Consider the following 14,984-nt stretch of genomic DNA (forward strand, 5'->3'; position numbering starts at 1 on the left):
GCAGTTCCCGTGCGGATGCCGCGGTTCAAACGAGCCGCGATACTTTATATCTGCGGCGTGAACTCAAAATGGAGCTTTACATATTCCGCCTGCAAGTGGCCGAGGTTCGTAGTTTTCTTTTAAGACATTTCTTTGTGCTACGATCGAAGATGAAATCGCCGTTCGTGTTGCTAACTTGGGTCTAGCAAGAACTATGCCGCTTTATTCTTAGTATTTTATACAGCCGCTTTGATTAAATTAATATGAATAGTTTTCATTTGTAGAAATATATATATTTTCCCTTTTATTGTCTGATTATTTTTATACAGTTAATAATACATGATATACTCTTAATGTTTAAAAGTTACTTTTAACGTTACTTTATTCCTATTGGACCGTTCTAAATGAAAAATCGTAAGAAATAGAATCTCTTTGTAATTCTCTTATACTGTATAAACAATATTACACAATTGATGACTGTAATAATCACTGGGACTTTAAGTTCATTATATCGCTCGAAGACCGGCGAAATATTTACTATAGATTTTATATTTTTCGTAATATTTCTCCCGTTTCTTCTCAGAAGAAACTATGTTCTAAGACACGTACAATGCAGATATGCTTGTAGTTATCAAAGATGCCGTAAACAATATCTGCCGAAATTATAGATACAAACGTTCATATTCTTTACATCTGCCTTATTTTTTAAATCTATTTAACATAATTAGTGGAGATCAGAGTATAGACGAATAGTCTCATTGACTTTTCGTGATGTATTATTTTAAATATATATTTATATTATGAAGGTTATGATTATCAGGAAGACTTTATATAGGACATTTCGATTCTGTCGAACCTTCTGGTTCCGCAGAAAGATCTTCAGCTGCCAGAGCGAGAACTTCTTCGCACACCCGTTTATAAACCCATGCATCACCCTTTAAACGTTTCCTTCGAATACCGACTAATTTCTCATTTGAAACACCCTCTAATAAACAAACTTCTAATTCGAAAGAACAAGCATTCCGCGATGAAAATGGTCGCATCGTGTCTTTATAATCTTCTGTACAATCTTCCGTTTCTCCTTGTAGAATGAACCTATATGGGAATATTTTTATAGTAAAAATATTTAATGTTATTAACATTTTTAGACATTACCCTTTTTGATGACACATAATTCCTTTACGACGAAGAGCACGACGTAATTGTGAAAGAACGTATTTAGGGTCATCACTGGACGTTGACGATACATTACAAAGACCCTTATGAAAGAAAGTTATCATAATAAATTTAATTCAGAATTATTGGTTATATAAGGAATTAGGTATGTACCTTTCCGGAAAGTACATTAGGTTGATCAGGATCAGTACTTTCGTTCTTCACGCGTCTCTTTGGCGTAAGGACGCATCGTACACGATTCAAACCACGTTCCAAGCCCATTATTACTTTTCTTGCACTTCCCGGTGTAGACGACTGTGACCCTCTAAATATTTTTTTCTCAATATTTTCCTTAATTATTACTTTGCTGTTATAATTACTATGACACAAATACCTTGAGTCCAACACTGGAGTATTAGTAGGAGTAGAAAGAAGCCTATCTTTTTCTGCAATTCTCTTTGCTGGAACTGTAATCAATTTTTTATTAATCGTTATATAAGTTGCACGAAAAATTTGAATCATATAAAAAGCATGGATAATTAGAAATTGGGAGGAACCGAAGAAAAGAAATAAGGAATAATAAAGAAGGTATTATATCTTGTAGAAAGGAATGGGATAAAGAGTTCTTACATATAGCTATTTGTAACTCCAAATTGTGTTTGTTCACAAGTCGTTGCTCTCCTCTAATTATCTGCTTTTCACACAACTACAGCAATTTATGGCACTTGGAAACTTTAATTAAAGTTTCTAATTAGGTGGCTAGCATCACCTAATTAGAAGTAAACTTTAGAAAACATATAAAACTGGGCAATATGGCTATAATAAAACACAAAAACTTCTGAAAGTTCTTTAATGGAAAGAGATGGATATTATAAATCAAATTTTTCGTAATAAATAGGAGTTCAGAATAAAAAATGTATCGGTAATGAAAAAATAAATGTAATTTTATAAAACATACCAGGAGAATATACATCATCTCCTTCCTTACTTCGAAGTCGTTTTCTACCAGGCAAATGTGGTTCCATGAAATCGTTAGCTATATAAAAAACAATACAATAACACTTACATAATATATCAATCTGAAACATACCAAAACAAACGTATCTTACTAGTCTCTGGCGTTTTTGGCAAACTTTTGAAAATAGTATCTGTTACTGGTGATCTAACAGATTTGCTTCTTGGAGAGCAATCAAGTTTAGTTATAATACCATTACTTTCTTCCTCACGCTACAAATGATAAAAAAAAACATGAGGCAATTCTTGCTAACTTTTAAAGATATATTTAAACCACAATACGTTACCTCAGATTTAAGATGAGATTTTGCAGAAGATGATATTCGAAGTGATAATCCACGAAGTTTTCTATCCAAAAGTAAGAGATATGTTGCAGTTTTATAATCAGTTCTATCACTTTTCATAAGTTTTCTCCATATATCTGAAGGATGTTCACCGCATATTGCAGACATAGTACTTAGTGCATCATCATCTTTTTCAAACTACAAATGTATTTGCTTATTGAAATTAAAATTAATATTACATACAGGTACATTATTTTACTGTAAAAATATATACATTAGTTTTATGAACAAATGAAACGGGATTAAGAAATCCTGCTGTAACCCATGGGTGATTGCACAGTTCTTGAATAGTAATTCTTTTTTTTGGATCTGTTTGTAGCATTGCTCGTATCAATCTCCTACTACTGTTTGATAACCAGCATGGTTCGTCATATTTACCACTCTAAAATTATTTATTATCAATCACTTTTTCTGCAATGTTAATGAAAACTGAAAAGTCTTACAAGGATCTTCCTGTATAAACTCTCTATACTGTTATCATCAAAAGGCAAAAAGCCACAAAGTAGTGCATAAAGAAGAACTCCCATACTCCATATATCTACTTCTGAACCTATAAAGCAAACATTAACTTCATTTTCAATATAACATTGTCAAATTAAAGCTTGAATAATAAAGTGGTACCTAAATATTTCTTTCCTAATATAAGTTCTGGTGCTGCATACGTTGGAGAGCCACAGGATGTTTGTAAATGTGAATTAATCCCATTTTTTGGTTTTGCACATAATCCAAAATCTATGAGCTTTAAATTCTCTTCTCTATCTAACAAGACATTCTCCTGGATACATAATAATGTTTGCCATTTATACCGATATTGAATTATAATAAAAAAAAAGGAGTATAACTTACTGGTTTCAAGTCACGATGAGCATATCCTAAACTATGCAAATACGCTACTGCAGATACAATTTGACGAAAAAATTTTCTCGATTCTGTTTCAGAAAGCCTATTTTTTTCAACTGTAAATAAAAACAAAATTATAATTTTTTATGATACTATTAATTTTAGGTAACAAAGTGATAAAGAAGTAAAAAGTTAAATTAATATATAATATTACCAATATGATCAAATAATTCTCCTCCTGAACAGTATTCTATTATCATAAAATAATGACTTTCTGTCTCTATAACTTGATACAATCGACAAATGTGTTGATGTAATAAAGTTTTTAATGCCTGGACTTCTAGTTTAACCCTTGGCAAGTCGTCCTAAGCATATAAAAGATTTATTGCAACTTCATTAGACTTTATTATTGCACTTTTCATAAATGTATACTATTTTAAAAGTCACTTACACCCAATGATGTTTTGTCCATTATTTTGATAGCAACTTTTTCGCCGGTTGCAATATGCGTGGCAAGTTTAACTTTAGCAAAACCTCCGCTACCGATGGTCTTTTCCAAATCGTACAAGCCTTTAAGTGCAGCATATCGTACCATCTTAATAAGTTTATGAAAAGTTCACTGATGAGTACTAATTATTCGCTGTCAATCACATCACTTTTGAACTCACAAATTTTAACGTAAACAAGATTTGAAAGCCAATCAAAACGTACCAACATATAAAGCTACCTTCAGAGTATTAATAGTACCAATATAAAAGTATAGTTAGAAATTTGTAGGGATGTCTTATACATTACGTTGGAGACTTTTATTTCATATATACATAATTTGTATTGGCAACTGAATTAGTGATAACAGTGATAAATTAAGAATAATCTTTTAAACATAGAATACCTCTTCTTTATTTTGAATAATGATTATACAATATATTAACATATTCGTTTAAATCATATGCAAATGGCAATAATAATTGTTCAATAATTATTTATATTTTCGTCATTTTATCTAAATTTCGTAACTTGCTAAAAATAGCTTTACCAAGTAAAATATATGTACTTCCATTTGTAAGATTAGATATTTTCTAAGATTACATACAAAAAATATTGAAAATGCATAGGATATTCATTTGTAAAAAACATTCTCAAATTTAACTTATAAGTATATATTAAACACTAACTACAAAAGTATTTTTAATTTACAATATGATGCTATATAAATAGAAGATGTACTTGATATTAAATATTTCATCTTTATATTCGTTTGAAATACATATAGAAGTAAAGAATCAAACAATTATAGCTTTCAACACATTGTATTCATCTTCGGAGAAGTACAAAAATTATACTAATTATTCTAATTATGAGAAAATTAAAATTTACATTTAAACACCATAACCAATATTATGATTTAATTATTACAAATTTAAGACAGTGTCTCCTATACATAAATTCATAGATCCTATAATGAAACAAATTCTAACAAAAAATTTGAACATAATTGAAATTCGCTTCATAAATTATATTTTTGTCTGTATTATGCAGTCAAAGTAATAAAGAAATATTGAATTTAGTCTTTGGAGTGCTGACTACTAGAACTAGTTGAACGTGAGCGGCGTTTAAATTTTGGTTGATTGTTAGAGTCTGAGGTATTATCACTTTTTCTTCGATTTTTATCATAACGGGATGAATTCATATCCGTATCGTAGTTAGAATTAGAATTGTTTGTTCTTCTATAATCATTACGTCTATCGTAATATCTATAATTATCTCTGCCAGGCCTGTTAATCCTATATGAATCTCGTCTTCGAGGATAATAGTTTCTTCTATTTCTTCTGTCACGACTATTTCTACGGTCATAATCTCTATCTCGAGATCTTCGTCGATCTCGCGATCTGGACCGACCACTTCCACGCCTTTTGCTTCTATCGCGCGATTCTCGCCGTGACGATCTATCACCGTACGATCGATGTAAGTCGCGTTTAATTATCTTTTCATTTTTATGTTTCTCATCTACTTTGTCTTTTGTAATAGCGTCGTTAACATCTATACTAGCATTTAAGTTATCTTGATCCTGGTCCGCGTTTTTACTGGCACTCTTTTTTTCATCTGACTGGTCATTTTCTTTATTTTCTAATTCTTCAGATATATGTGCTTCGACATCAAATTTGTCCACTACTTGGTTATCTTCATCAGGATTTTCAGTAAATTTTTTAATTCTATCGGCCTCGCGTTTCTTTAATTCCTCCTCTTTCTTTAAGCGTTCTTTCTCTAATTTCTGTAATATAAATTAGAATATACAAAAATGTAATTATGATTTAATTAAATATACTACACATACCTGAAATTCATGTAACTTAATGGTACGATTTTGAGCTTGTTTCCAATGAGGTGGTGTGACACTTCTTGAACGGCTACGTGAAGGCGTATGATATCGCTAAAAATATATTTATTTATTCATTTACTTTACTTTAACTTTAAAAAGTTCTAAAAGCAAGAAGTGGTTTATCATAATGAAATTCATTCACAAAATTTATACATACCATATGTTGTATTTTGCATACAAATACTTACAAATATTCCTCTTCCTTTAAAAATGCGACCAGTTTTTCTATGTGATCGTACCCGGTCTCTCCCGTAGTGTTGTCTAAATTCTTTTTGATTTGCATTATTGGTAGGTCCTGCTCTATATAAAAATTTATTTGCTGGTACTTCAGGAATTTCATCAGGATCGATTTTTGTAACCGAAACAAGAGGATGAGGTTGTCCAAGGTCATCTTCATTTGAATCATGAATTTCACCATCTTCTGATTTTGCTCTTTTTTTACTGTAACATAAACAATATTCTTAATATTTATTTAATTATATATATATAATTATTTAATTATAGGGCTTGAATGCACTTTACTTTTTCTTCGCCTTTTTCTTCTTCTTAGGTTTCTCCGCATATGAATCAGAATCAGAATCAGACGAACTGCTATCCTTTGTTTCACGTTTCTTTGCTGTACACATAGATATAGTTAATTTTAACTATCTCATTAATTCTATTAATATAACAATTTATAGCAACTGAAACATACTTTTATTTTTGACTTTCAATACAAGTTCTCCACAATTTACAACCTTCGCATCTTGTAACGGACGAGACATGCGGTCTACTGGAAGTCCCTCAATATGTGTAACAATTTCCTGGCCCGATACTACTTCTCCAAAAACCACATGGACACTAGAAATTTAACGTTTAAATATTGAAAGCAGTGTTTAAGAACCTTTTTAATAATCAAAACATTATTTATTGTTACTTACTTGTCGAGGTGAGGCGCTGGTTGTGTTGTACTACAACAACAAAATATGATTAAGGGGATGAGAGATGAACAGAAAGAGCCAGCTTTCATTGGTCATTGTGTTGTAGTAGTGGTGTGCAGACCCTTCCCTCACGACTACACAGAAATATAGCTAAGTTATTCATTCCTTCAAAGATATTCTTACTTCTATACTTTTCAATATTCACCGGAAAAATTAAGTGTTTCATATAATTTATTAAATACCAAACAACTTTACAATGACATGATTAACATCAAGAGCTGATAGAAGATAATCAAATTCTTTGCTAAAATTAACAAACCCAATTATCCTTTTATTTAATTATATCACCTGTTATTTAGTTGGGATATATTTGAAAATATATTAGCATGGAAAAATGTTGAGATATGAAAATAAATGTATATTAAATTCCTATTACCTTTACCTTTGAGGTTGACAAAGTATACATCTGTCAGCAGAGAAACATAATTTTAAGCCAGTAGAAATATTAAAAAATAAAATTCATACACAAATGAAAGTTCTCTTTGCAAGTATAAGTATTAACCTTTAAGCTGATCATTTTTGTTAATAGTACATGCAAAATAAATGTTTAGTAAAACAATATAATGCATTAATATCTTATAACTTTTAAAGACATATATTACACCATCCTACACTTTTCTTTTATTATAAATCTAATCAATTATTTTATGCTATTTAAGAAATACATTTTTATATTATTTTATTAAAGTTTGTAAATACTTATTTTTTCATAAATACTCACATAAAAAATTGTGAACCATTTGTGTCTCTACCACGATTTGCCATAGATAATAAAAATGATTTATTATGTCTTATAACAAAATTTTCATCTGAAAAATATTATTATAAATAAATCATATTTATTTTTAATTATAATAGCTAAAATATATCTGTTTATGTAAATATACCTGCAAATGTTCCACCATAAATCGACTCTCCTCCAGTTCCATTACCTACTGAAAAATCACCACCTTGAATCATAAAATCTTTAACTACTCTATGAAAAACAATTCCTTTATAATGCAATTGTTTGCCAGTTGTTTTTCCAAGTCCTTTCTCTCCAGTACATAGGGCACGAAAATTTTCACATGTCATCGGACAAATGTCTGCAAAGAGTTCAAATACCACTCGACCCATTGGGAGACCGCCCACCTCTATATCAAAGAACACTCTGGGATTAACATTAACCATGGTTTCTTCTTTTGTATACTCCTGAAAATGTAAAAGAAAAAATCCATGCTTGTTATAAATATTATACAAAACATAATAAAAGTTATTAATTCATTGGAAGATTACAAATGTTTTTTTAAAAATGTGTTAATCAAATTTGGAAGTGATTCACAATAATATAACGTTTAAATATATTTATGGGAAAAATAGATTGTTACCGTGATGTTGAAAAATAAAAACACTGATGAAATTCAGAAACCGAAAGTTCCGGAAAAAGGTTAGAATCGCTTTGCGCAATTACTTCTGATACTTAGTACACTACCTATTTATTAAAATCTACGTAGTATGTCAATCATTTTTTTATACGTTAGCACAACGTTATTATAGGAATACGATAATATCAACATTCGATCAACGTAAGCACGGATGTAATTACTTATAAACCCGATCACCCGATGCCATATTGTTGAAATCAAGGGAATATTGTCAATATATTACGTACTCACGGTTGCCAACAAAACGTACTAGTATTTTTTCCCCTATGTCAGCACACGATTGATTTATCGCCGAATTTTGTATAGGCAATGTGTTGTTATTAAGAAAATTTTAATTTTAGGAAATCTACTGAAATCTGTCATGAAATCTATCTTCAGATGAAATCCTTTATCTTAAGTAAAACGAAAACTGGGCGATAATAGGTCGTTTTTAATATTATCATTAATTTTCATCAGGTAAATTTCTAAACGATATTCAAAACATTTATAACCAGATAACGTATTAAAATCTTTAAGTATGTATTTGCATTTCCTTATTGCTAAACCGATTGATTTGAATAGAAATGACGTATGAATGATAAAGTGATTTTTGATACCATCTAAATCCTTTAACAAGACTGATAAAATTAATCAACTGATTCGTAATGATAAGCTAGGGAAAGACGAGAAAATCACACAACCAGCTTGTTCACACGCACAATAGTAAGTGTTGGTGATGAAAATGAAAAGTGATGTATAACGAGTGACGAATACCATAATACTATGAATAATTGTTTCACTAGGAAGATCAACAGTGCAGTATTCAACCAAATGGACCTATAATGCTAACAAGCTTGTAAATATTGTACTTTACAGAAGTTGTTATACAACTAATTAAGTGTTTAACACAACTCATTAAGTCATTCAAGTCATTTGTCAAAATAACTAAATATCTTTTTTAAACGAAACACGATTGGACATTTACATAGTTATCAGTGTAGTTATTATAATAGAAATTATCAGTTTTTAAAAGTTTTTTTTAAATACGCTCTAATATATATTTCTATTTTCATTCATTTTGAACAATTGTTATTATTAATTCCGAAACTTTGGTCGTACATAAGTTTTAGTTTAATTTCAATAATCCACAAAGTACTTAATTTTTTTTTTAGGTAAGTCATATTAAGCATTTAACTATAACTATCTATCTATTACAAATTTTCCAATATTGAAATATAACAAGTCAAGCACACATTAAAAACAGTTTGTGCTATTAAATCAAATTAAAAATATATAAAGTAAATGTTTAGAATGTTTTAAAATAATGAAGTTTGTATATATATTATAACATAAACTTAAGCAATAAATTTAGACATCTGTGTAATGACAAATATAATTCTATAGGTGCATGGACGACACAAAATTAAACAAATATAATGCAGCCCCAATTAGTTACAACTCCACGAAAACTACCAGTGTTTGTATTTCCTCAAAGTATCACTTTTTTTTTAGACGATCAGTCTACTCACAAACAAGTCTTAACTTTGTATAACCCATATGATTTTCCAATAAGATTTAAAGGTATATATTGTTATTATGCGAGCTAATAGTTAAATAAAAGTTTCAACATAATTCATTATAATTACAGTATTATGTACTGCACCAAATAAATATAAAGTTGTTGAGCCTGAAGGAACAATAAAAGCAAGATATTGTATTGATATTGTTGTCAGACATACAGCTCTTGTGTTTAGTAATTGTAATGTTGTTGATAAATTTAGAATACAAATGCAAGAACATCCAACTAAACAGGTAATTAAACATGTAATAAAATGATTATGTTTAAATATAAGAGTAAATATAATTCCATTAGCAAAATAGTATAATCATATATTTTTTGGAAATAGGCCATAGGACAAAGAGATGTTGAAGCTAAATTACTTCCTGGTACAACAGAAGCAGCTGGAAGATCTACACCAGATCCTGAAATGTTTCAACAGCTTCCCATAAATGAAACCAGACAGCAACAATCATATGCTCTTATAGCTCAAAATAAAGCCATTGATAGTAAGTCAAAAATATCTATAAATAGTTACTTATTATACATTATTATAATGTACATCATTTCTTTATGAGCAGAATGATACATTTTTTTGAATGGCAAAATTATTATTTACAATTACAGAATACACACTGAAACCACCAAGATCAAAACATGATTTATTTCGTGGAAATATTCAAAATAAGAACACAGAAATTTACTTATCTTCAGATATGAATTATGTTATGGATAAAGGTTAATAAGTTAGTATTTAAAATTAGTTTTTGGATTTAAATACTATTTAATACTAGTTTATTTAAAATCACTTTAATATTTAGTTACTTAGTTTGAAGTCACATAATACTTTATATTTTTAATGCCATTCAATTTTAATATATGTGATAAGAATAAATTTCTTTAGCATATCTACTTCAATTAAAAAATCCTTTTATATGCAAATTTGCATACTACTCCTAGTAAGCTATAAGTACGAAAATAAATGCCCTTAAAAGAAAAAATTAAATATTTTAAATAAAAAATAAAGTATTTTAATAAGTACTTTAATAACTTTTAGGAGGGACAAATTATGTAGCACTGATTGCTGGAATCATTTGCATAGTTGGATTGCTCTTACCTACAGAAGGAGAGCAGAATAATAGAGTGCCTGATTATCTTCATCTCTCCATAAACTTTAAATTAATATTTTCATTTGTATTGGGTAAGTATTCATTATTTATGTTTTGGTTAAGAAAACATAAACAGTATTTTTTCATTTATTACAGGTATGGTTACAATTATTATTTTAAGGTTGTAATTTCTGTCTTTATATATACAAAAAAAGCTTTATATAATAATTAGAATCATGAAATAAAAGCACAATTAGTGTTAGGTTTTCTTGGCATTGGGCCTCATTTTTTTTACTGAATATACCTGATTCTAGTCTAAACACAACAAATCATGACGATATACTGTGGCTAACGCAAATATTTATTGACATATATAAAATCTTTTATTCTTTTAATGTTTGTGATGATAAATCTCCTTGTCCAAGTTTGTGCTTCATTGCCTCAAGCGTATAAAAGAAATTTGTATATATATATATTAAAATTTTAACAAAATCACAGTCTTTTTATATATTTCAAGTTGAAATATAAAAATACATTAATTTTTATATCGGAATTAATGTTTATATTTCGATTAAAATGCTTTGTGTATGAAAGCATTATGTACAAAATACATTAATAATTATGCATATATTCTAAAGAATCACAAACTCGTGTAAAAATGTATAAATATCCTATGTAAAATGGGCTCCAAATTTTAAGTACTCTTAAATAAAAGTATTTGGCATATAGAAATGATTGTTTATTGTTATAATTATAACATAATCCAACTATATATAGTAAAAACTATAATTATAAAAATTTCACATATACATTTTGTAAATAAGATTATTTTTTTATTATCAACATGTATTTATTATTTACATAAGTTACAATGGGACACTTGTGAATCAAATGTGTTATCAAATAAGATGGCCATTTAAATTTTGTAGTTGTAAAATATTTTCCACCTAAATGTCCTTTTCACAAGTATCTATGAGCTAAATATAGAAATACACAAAGAGTGCTGTTTTATAAACACACATTTTTTCATAGTGATTTTCTTTATAATAGAAGAATATAATTTACCTGAAAGTCGACAAAGATCTCGAATCTCTGAGTTAACATCACAAGATTTTAGAGCCGATGAACATTCTTCAAACTTTCATTATGAGTTTTATATTCCATTGAGGCACTTGCTGGAAGATGTAAGACCCTCCTTAACGTATCTCTAATACGTGCTGTTGTCGCATAATCAGATGCAGTCTTATTCCATACACATATTATGTCTTCCTGTTAAAAATAAGAATACCTAATGACTCGCAATATACATATATATAGATTAATATTTTCAGGTAATAAAAATTACCATACCTGAAACCTTATAGATACAACAGCTCCACATATCTCTTCTCCAACCATAAATTGTTCTCCTAACATAGCTAATACAAGATTTTCCCAACATCTAGAAACCAAACCCTTTCTTAACCGTACTATCCATTTACCACCTTTCTGATTTGCCTCATCCTGGGAAAAGATCATTTGTTAAAATACAATTACTCAATAAGAATAAATTTTTTATACAATATAAGAGGCACTAAACACATACTTCCCACATTGGTTTTATGCCAACTTTGAAAAGATGAAAATCTGTAGATGTTGTTAACTCTGATGGCCGGATTAAATGACTGTAAAGACTCCAAAACTGCTCCACACTTGCAAACCTACCAACCAATTTTAAATTTTGGTCGTAACTTTGTATACTTGATTGTTTACCAGGACCTCGCCGACTATACCATAACGCATATGCATATTGTAATTTATGCTCATTTGGACTAATTTCTATAGAAGGCTATAATAAATATGTGCTATTTAATCAGAGCATATCAATAGAATGAAAAGAAAGTACAACACTATTTACTTACTATTAAATCTTTTTCTGTTTTTTTATTATCTTTTGATTGTATTTCATCATTCCCATTGTCTTCATTAGCTTTTAACCTGCAAGTACTACTATAATTTACAACATGAGTTTCACAAATACTGTTATTAAATCATCTTTATAATATTTTATGTAATTTTTTATTCAGAAAACAATATGCTACAAACTTTATACATTTGTTTCTTATAGATTATAACATATGATTATTGATTCTATATAATCGTATGCAGAAAAATGAATTTAATTATTATTTGGTAATTGATCAAAATGTCAAAAACAAATAATAAAAATAACAATCGAAAATTCAATAGACGTAGGTGTATTTAGGTTCTGACAAATGTCAAGGTATATCACGTGTTTTGTTATTTTGAACTAGTTAAACAATACTGTGCGCAAGCTAGCAATTAACCCATTAAATGTATAAAAAAAGCACGCTGTGGGCGTTAAACAAGACAGTATATCAATGAATTTTGATTTCTATTTAAAACAGATCTAACCTCTAATTAGCCTAAACAAAAAGGCACGACGAATAAGAACGCTAGTTTCACTTACGCCTCAAATTTATTAGACATGTTTCACGCTGTAATATAAATCTATTATTTAAAGGCTATGAATGATATATATTTCAATAAATACAAATAAAAATAGAAAGACTTTTCAATGTCTGTTTCCTTTTCACAGGTTCTCTCATGTGTATGTTTTCGATAAATTGTTGCTCTCCCCCTCTATTTTCTTTTTTGTCACTTTGTTATCGGAGATTTTACATTTTGATGTTGGTCATACTAAATATATATATAAACTAACAGCGCGATATATAAAATATTGTACAAAAATCGTTATAAAAATTATTATTTTTATATAAAATATATTAGAAGTACATTGTAAATTTAAAAACAGCGTAAAATATATATTTTAACTTTCTTAAGGTCAAAAAAGTAAATCTATGACAATATTAACTGTTTTTAATTTTTAGCCTCTGAGAATTTTAATTTCAATCTTTTCATAATTTCTTCTCGTTGATACATAACTTCTCTGTAACATAATGGTGAAAATGCAATTGGACATTCATATTGTACGGTTTCGATACACTTTGTATCTGTTGCACCATCTCGATCGAACCTGAATTGCGAGATCGACTCCACTGAAACGAAAATCAGAATTTAAGATTAAAATCATTTGAAAGTCTCATTTGGTGTCGGTACTGGTCTTTAATTTCGTCAGGAACTTCTTTTTTTCCCCCGATAGAAACGATCACTCACAGCATCCAAATTTGGAGAAGAAACACGTTTGATGTTTCGAAGTAATCAAGTAACCATTATTATCTTCACGTATGGCGTAATGTCCATGCGCTATGTTTCGTATAATTGGTATATGACTCAAATGTTCAGTATATTCGACAGAATATTTCCAATGATCGTAATTGCCGCTTTCTGCGATAATATTAAAATCTTCTCTGTAAATATTAACAAAAGTTAAAAAGAAAAGAGAAAGAAAAATACTATGGTGTGCAACGTTTTACATACATTGTTGGATTTAATTTTTTCATATTACTAAAATCCGCTACAAATTCCCATACATGTATAGGATTTGAATTTTTTATTATTCCTTCGAACAGTACATGATGTTTTTTCTTATATATAAAAAGTACATAAAAGATAAAAAGTGTTAAAATAGTATACAGTACATTTCTGGTTTTCCACTTCATTGGATTGATACCCATCTCTAAAAGAATAATTTTGTAGCATGATAATAATTTTATGAAATTTTTTTTTACGTACGATATAGAAGTAAAACTATACTTGCTGACACATACAATTATCATACTCGTGTTGTTAATATAAACATCCGAAACGAATAAAGAATGTTTCATATTGTACATTACAACTTTTTTAAAAACTAGAAAAAGAAGGTATTCCTCACTTACTTGCACCAAATATTTAAAATAAAATAAAGACGGTTTCCTTTTTATTAAAAATGAAACAAAAGCAGTTTTCGAGTAAGTTTTATTTTTTATTACTATACGAATTGAATTTATATCTATGTATTTGATATTGTGAACTTCCGCCAGCGAGATAAACTAAATATGTAATGATACTGCCTTCGTTTCAAATATCAAAGGAAGAATGTTGAAGTAGTTACTGCTTCACAATTCTCTACGAAATGTTCTATTTCCCTCCGCTACTTTAGCTCTGGCCACGACGTTTCCCGTCGTTTGATTGTATATACATGTGATCCCTACTACCTTCTCTAGTGGTCTGCTGTAGCCCCACCTCTTTACCAAACTAATGTGCATGCGTATGTACA

The 14,984-nt window shown here is 29.0% G+C and overlaps 5 protein-coding genes across 11 annotated transcripts; 1 reads left to right on the forward strand and 4 right to left on the reverse strand.

Moving 5' to 3' along the window:
* Nucleotides 1-408: 408 nt before the first annotated feature.
* LOC139989757 (maternal embryonic leucine zipper kinase) lies at nucleotides 409-4,021 on the reverse strand. Its single transcript, XM_072008310.1, has 13 exons — nucleotides 3,784-4,021; nucleotides 3,547-3,697; nucleotides 3,339-3,448; nucleotides 3,114-3,267; nucleotides 2,936-3,042; nucleotides 2,707-2,874; nucleotides 2,436-2,630; nucleotides 2,244-2,361; nucleotides 2,093-2,170; nucleotides 1,529-1,601; nucleotides 1,309-1,459; nucleotides 1,135-1,238; nucleotides 409-1,074 (listed from the first exon to the last, which is right to left on the reverse strand). Exons 1-13 carry the CDS (start codon nucleotides 3,925-3,927, stop codon nucleotides 807-809), a joined length of 1,821 nt encoding a protein of 606 aa, XP_071864411.1. The 5' UTR covers nucleotides 3,928-4,021; the 3' UTR covers nucleotides 409-806.
* A 602-nt stretch (nucleotides 4,022-4,623) lies between these two features.
* Nucleotides 4,624-8,297, reverse strand: Moca-cyp (nuclear cyclophilin protein Moca-cyp). 3 transcript variants are annotated; one of them, XM_072009427.1, is made up of 9 exons: nucleotides 8,164-8,297; nucleotides 7,580-7,883; nucleotides 7,414-7,501; nucleotides 6,633-6,662; nucleotides 6,407-6,552; nucleotides 6,235-6,328; nucleotides 5,901-6,153; nucleotides 5,668-5,763; nucleotides 4,624-5,604 (listed from the first exon to the last, which is right to left on the reverse strand). In XM_072009427.1, the coding sequence occupies exons 2-9, from the start codon at nucleotides 7,860-7,862 to the stop codon at nucleotides 4,897-4,899; spliced, it is 1,698 nt and encodes a 565-aa protein (XP_071865528.1). In that variant the 5' UTR covers nucleotides 7,863-7,883; nucleotides 8,164-8,297; the 3' UTR covers nucleotides 4,624-4,896. The 3 variants fall into 3 exon arrangements, with proteins under 3 accessions (XP_071865528.1, XP_071865526.1, XP_071865529.1); XM_072009425.1 differs by having other exon boundaries at nucleotides 8,060-8,195; XM_072009428.1 differs by lacking the exons at nucleotides 7,580-7,883; nucleotides 8,164-8,297 and having other exon boundaries at nucleotides 6,633-6,766; nucleotides 7,414-7,507.
* A 1,234-nt stretch (nucleotides 8,298-9,531) lies between these two features.
* On the forward strand, nucleotides 9,532-11,024 carry LOC139990291 (motile sperm domain-containing protein 1). Of its 2 annotated transcripts, XM_072009429.1 has the most exons (6): nucleotides 9,532-9,676; nucleotides 9,744-9,907; nucleotides 10,003-10,162; nucleotides 10,281-10,391; nucleotides 10,711-10,854; nucleotides 10,919-11,024. In XM_072009429.1, exons 1-6 carry the CDS (start codon nucleotides 9,532-9,534, stop codon nucleotides 10,948-10,950), a joined length of 756 nt encoding a protein of 251 aa, XP_071865530.1. In that variant the 3' UTR covers nucleotides 10,951-11,024. The 2 variants fall into 2 exon arrangements, with proteins under 2 accessions (XP_071865530.1, XP_071865531.1); XM_072009430.1 differs by lacking the exon at nucleotides 10,281-10,391.
* A 545-nt stretch (nucleotides 11,025-11,569) lies between these two features.
* On the reverse strand, nucleotides 11,570-13,374 carry LOC139990292 (eukaryotic translation initiation factor 4E type 2). Of its 3 annotated transcripts, none has more exons than XM_072009432.1 (6): nucleotides 13,233-13,374; nucleotides 12,664-12,748; nucleotides 12,348-12,590; nucleotides 12,113-12,265; nucleotides 11,828-12,031; nucleotides 11,570-11,739 (listed from the first exon to the last, which is right to left on the reverse strand). In XM_072009432.1, exons 1-5 carry the CDS (start codon nucleotides 13,250-13,252, stop codon nucleotides 11,876-11,878), a joined length of 657 nt encoding a protein of 218 aa, XP_071865533.1. In that variant the 5' UTR covers nucleotides 13,253-13,374; the 3' UTR covers nucleotides 11,570-11,739; nucleotides 11,828-11,875. The 3 variants fall into 3 exon arrangements, with proteins under 3 accessions (XP_071865533.1, XP_071865532.1, XP_071865534.1); XM_072009431.1 differs by having other exon boundaries at nucleotides 12,664-12,751; XM_072009433.1 differs by having other exon boundaries at nucleotides 12,664-12,739; nucleotides 13,233-13,359.
* A 121-nt stretch (nucleotides 13,375-13,495) lies between these two features.
* LOC139990293 (uncharacterized) lies at nucleotides 13,496-14,923 on the reverse strand. Of its 2 annotated transcripts, none has more exons than XM_072009435.1 (4): nucleotides 14,494-14,923; nucleotides 14,204-14,402; nucleotides 13,940-14,133; nucleotides 13,496-13,821 (listed from the first exon to the last, which is right to left on the reverse strand). In XM_072009435.1, the coding sequence occupies exons 2-4, from the start codon at nucleotides 14,398-14,400 to the stop codon at nucleotides 13,643-13,645; spliced, it is 570 nt and encodes a 189-aa protein (XP_071865536.1). In that variant the 5' UTR covers nucleotides 14,401-14,402; nucleotides 14,494-14,923; the 3' UTR covers nucleotides 13,496-13,642. The 2 variants fall into 2 exon arrangements, with proteins under 2 accessions (XP_071865536.1, XP_071865535.1); XM_072009434.1 differs by having other exon boundaries at nucleotides 14,605-14,921.
* Nucleotides 14,924-14,984: the final 61 nt, after the last annotated feature.

Source organism: Bombus fervidus, chromosome 8, assembly GCF_041682495.2.
Source record: "Bombus fervidus isolate BK054 chromosome 8, iyBomFerv1, whole genome shotgun sequence".
NCBI lineage: Eukaryota > Metazoa > Arthropoda > Insecta > Hymenoptera > Apidae > Bombus > Bombus fervidus.